This window comes from Fonticula alba, assembly GCF_000388065.1.
Source record: "Fonticula alba strain ATCC 38817 unplaced genomic scaffold supercont2.6, whole genome shotgun sequence".
Classification (NCBI taxonomy): domain Eukaryota; order Rotosphaerida; family Fonticulaceae; genus Fonticula; species Fonticula alba.
Window position 1 is genome coordinate 655,305 of NW_009242976.1, and position 3,572 is coordinate 658,876.

Sequence of the window (3,572 nt, forward strand, 5' to 3'; positions counted from 1 at the left end):
CACACACACACACACACACACACACACACACACACACACACACACACACACACACACACACACACACACACACACACACACACACACACACACACTTAGGCACACCTCGACATGAAGGCAGGTGTACTTGCTGGAGGAGAGAGACAGAAGACATGGAGATATGCTCCCTGCACCCCGGCGTGCCTGTCTCTGCCCCTCGCCAAACGAAAAGGAGGCACCCACTCGCCGGCCGCCAAGAAACCACAGAAACTTGCTCCCCTCTTTGTCCCTCCCCCCCCCCTCCCCTCCCCCGCGCCCTCTCGTGCCTGAGACGGTGCGTGTGTACATATTCAGACATAAAGCGGCGGGAAGACGTCCAGCGCACATGGTTGACGAGGATAGCCCGGAAGGGGAGGAAATAGGGAGGGAGAGAAAGGGAGAGATAAACACGCGAGGGGAGTAAGAAGAAGGGGCAAAACAGGAGAGGACACCGGCAAAAGGCGCTTTCCTCGTATGCGGGCAGGCGACAGGCAGGCAGCAGTGGGAACCAAAATACATGGAAAGGGACAGATGGAGAAAGGACAGAGGAGGAGATGGCAGCAAGGGACAAACCAAATAGCGACAGACAGGGGAACAGGAGGAAAGAGGGAGGGGAGGGGCATAGGGAGGTGGGGAGTTGTATGATACAGAGGAGCGGGTGAGACGACTTGGGAGGAAGGACGCAGGCGGCAACAAAGGGGCACAACGCGCGCGATCACACGTAATGCGGTCGCTACACGACTCTAGGCGGTAAAATCTTCCGACAGGAACTTGGCATCGTCGTAGAGACGCGCGACAATCCGCTGGCCAGCAAACCACCGCCCATTCATGACATCCTGGCACTTGACAGCGGCCTCGGTGGTGTTGAAGCGAACGAAGAAGCGCACGGGGGCATTTGGATCGGCCTATGCGCGTAGCAGGGAGGAGGCAAGGCGTACGTCAGTAAAGGGATGGCGCGAAAGGAAGGCAGAGAGTGTGGCAGGTGGAAAGGACACCGACGGGGATCCGCCACAGGTCGATCACGACACGCACCCGGTCGCCGAAGACGTGGAAGACAATGGCCCGGATGGGGCCGCTGCGCTCACACTCGGACCGAATCTCGGCCACAAAGTCCTCGGCCTCCTCCTTGTCCATGACATCGGAATTGCGCGCCATATTCTCAAGGAGCAGGGTTTGCGAGGCAGGGACCGAGTTGACCAGCAACTCTCGCATGATGGCCTGCTGCATGGCTGACCCGCCGCCGCCGCGCAAGGCCGTGGCCGTCGGGTCGTACACAGGGCCGCCGGGGCCTGGGATCGGCATGATCCCCGCCGGGGACCTGTCACCCCCGAAGGACGGCGTGGGCATGGGGATGGGCGCCGCACCGGCGATCGGCTGGCCGCTGGGCGCGCCGCCGCCAATGGCTCCGCTGCCGCAGGCACCGCCCTGGAAGCGGGTCGCCAGGCCATTGGGGCCGATTTGCGTGGCGATGAAGGGAGCACTTTGGGGAGCCGCTTCCGGCGGCAGGACCATCCCCGGGTCCATGGAGCTCATGCCCTCAGGCAGATCCAGCCCGGCCACCGACCGGGTGACGCACAGTTGCCGGCCTTCGATATCGTAGCCGTGGTAGCTTTCGATGGCCTTGTTGACGGAAGCAGGCTCGCTGAACTCCACAAACCCGTAGGTCTTGTGGAAACCCGGATGGAGGGGATCCGGCACGAGAACACACCGGGTGACCTGTTGACAGGAGAACGCGAGGGCGGAGGGCCAGGGGAAAGGGGGGGGGGGGGGGGGGGCGGGATGGTGAAATGAGTAAAGGAGGAGGCGCGGGACGGATGGAAGGGAGGACAGGGAAGGGGGGTGCCACTCAGGGGCCCAAGGATGGGCGCACCTCGCCAGCGAGGTTGAAGATACGGCTGAGCACGTCTTCCGTCAACCGAGGGCTGATGTTGGCCAGGTACGCGCGGTTCTCGGTCGGGGGCGGCAGGCCGCCATTGGGCCTGGTCTGATCCACCTTCGACGGACGCGACACCCGAATGGACCGGGGGAGGTGCGTGCCTGGAGGGAGAGAAGTGTGGGATCCATGCGTGTGCAAGTGAAAACGGGAGAGAGAGAGAGAGAGAGGGGGGGGGGCAGGGAATTGGACGGAACATTAGCTCAGGGAGGGTGGTGGGAAGAGAAGGGGCAACGAAAGCCACCGGGCACGCATGTGCGAGCAGACGAACCTAGTGTCAGCCCATTCATGATGAAGGCAGCTGTGGCGGCCTCCGGGACCTCGTACTCGACAAAGCCGAAGCCCTTGAATTTCTGTGTGGCCGAGTCGAAAGGCATGTCCGAGCTGCGAATGTAGCCGAAGGTCGAGAAAATCTGAACTCGAGAGGGGGGAGGGGGGAAACAGCCGTCAAAATGACTGAGAAACCACGGAGGAACGGCACAGGAGCATGGGAAGGGAAGAGAGAAGGGAAGAGAGATACAGGGAGGAGGGGGGGGGGGGCAAACGACAGCCAGGGCTGACACACCTCAAAGAGCTGCTGGGGGGTAATCTCGTGGGGGATGTTGCCAATGTAAAGTGTAGACCAGGAGTGGATCAGACGCTGAAGCTCCTCTTGTGCGAGCTTCTTCTGCAGGGCCGCCTGGCGTTCGGACCGGGCAACGAAGCTAGGCACACGGGAAAGGGGCGGGGCAGGGGAAGTGTGTGTGTGTGTGTGTGTGTGTGTGTCAGTAAAGGAGCACCGTGGGAAGAAGGTAGACGGAGCGAGGTAGAACAGCCGGCGCAGGCCGGCGTCCTCTGCTGGGCGTGGAAAGCTGGAGACGCACTCAGTGTGAACATTGTTTGCAAAAGCCAGCGCCCGTGAGCACAGGACCTTGTAGTACTCCGGCAGGAGGTCCTCGGAGACGCCGAATTCTGGTGAAAGGGAGCGGAGAAAGAGAAAGCAACAAAGGGCGAGGGGGGTGGGGGGGGGGAATAGACGTGTGGGGAAGACCACACATCGAAGAGAAGACCAACACATGGGCGGATACCCAGGTCAATGAGGGGCACGCGGCGCGGCCAGACAGGCGGAGGAGCAGAGAAGGCGAGAGGCGCACCGGCAAACTTGGCCTGCATGGCTGACACATGCTCCTCCGGCAGGGAGGCCTCCTCCTCAGTCATGGTCTTGCGCCAGTGGGCCTCGCGCGAGGAAACCGGCGATGAGCCACCACCGCGGGAGCGCGAGGGCGAGGGCGAACTCCGGCGCGACCGGGACCGATCGCTGCTACGATAGCGATCATGGTCGCGCGAGGATCGGCTGCGATCGCGGTCTCGCTCGCTGACGGAGCTGTCGCGCGACCGGTCGCGCGACCGCCGAGACCGCGAGGGCGACCGCGATCGGGCCCGCTCATCGCGCGCCGAGCGTCCCGGAGAACCGGGGACCTCCATCGAGTCGGGGCCCGGGGCATCCGGCCCAGACGCATCTGGGCTGGCCTCTCGGCGGGCAGGGTCGCTCATGATGGGGGATGCCTCGCGGGAAGTCATGGCTCTTTCGCGGCCAAGATAGCAGGAGAGGCGAAGGGGGGGAAGGAGAGAGGGGCGAGGG

General features: G+C 63.1%; 2 protein-coding genes across 3 annotated transcripts in view; one reads left to right on the plus strand and one right to left on the minus strand.

The window, feature by feature from the left end:
- The window catches only part of H696_03809, a gene marked incomplete at both ends in the record, with an annotated part of 4,072 nt that extends 3,957 nt beyond the window's left edge, over positions 1 to 115 (plus strand). For both annotated transcript variants that reach the window (XM_009497667.1, XM_009497668.1), the window contains one exon: positions 100 to 115. In XM_009497667.1, the coding sequence (XP_009495942.1) occupies positions 100 to 115 (16 nt within the window). The remainder of the gene's footprint in view (positions 1 to 99) is intronic.
- A 156-nt stretch (positions 116 to 271) lies between these two features.
- Positions 272 to 3,572, minus strand: H696_03810 (hypothetical protein). The gene is made up of 7 exons (XM_009497669.1): positions 3,085 to 3,572; positions 2,815 to 2,902; positions 2,517 to 2,655; positions 2,223 to 2,364; positions 1,889 to 2,055; positions 1,051 to 1,734; positions 272 to 923 (listed from the first exon to the last, which is right to left on the minus strand). Exons 1-7 carry the CDS (start codon positions 3,509 to 3,511, stop codon positions 762 to 764), a joined length of 1,809 nt encoding a protein of 602 aa, XP_009495944.1. The 5' UTR covers positions 3,512 to 3,572; the 3' UTR covers positions 272 to 761.

Bases quoted from the DNA above. Each gene is read 5' to 3' on its own strand.
- H696_03810 (XM_009497669.1), bottom strand. From the start codon at position 3,511: ATGACTTCCCGCGAGGCATCCCCCATCATGAGCGACCCTGCCCGCCGA. The intron at 2,656-2,814 runs GTGCGTCTCCAG...CCGTGTGCCTAG, and splicing joins GCAAACAATGTTCACACTGA to CTTCGTTGCCCGGTCCGAAC. The intron at 2,056-2,222 runs GTTCGTCTGCTC...CTCTCCCTCCAG, and splicing joins CATGAATGGGCTGACACTAG to GCACGCACCTCCCCCGGTCC.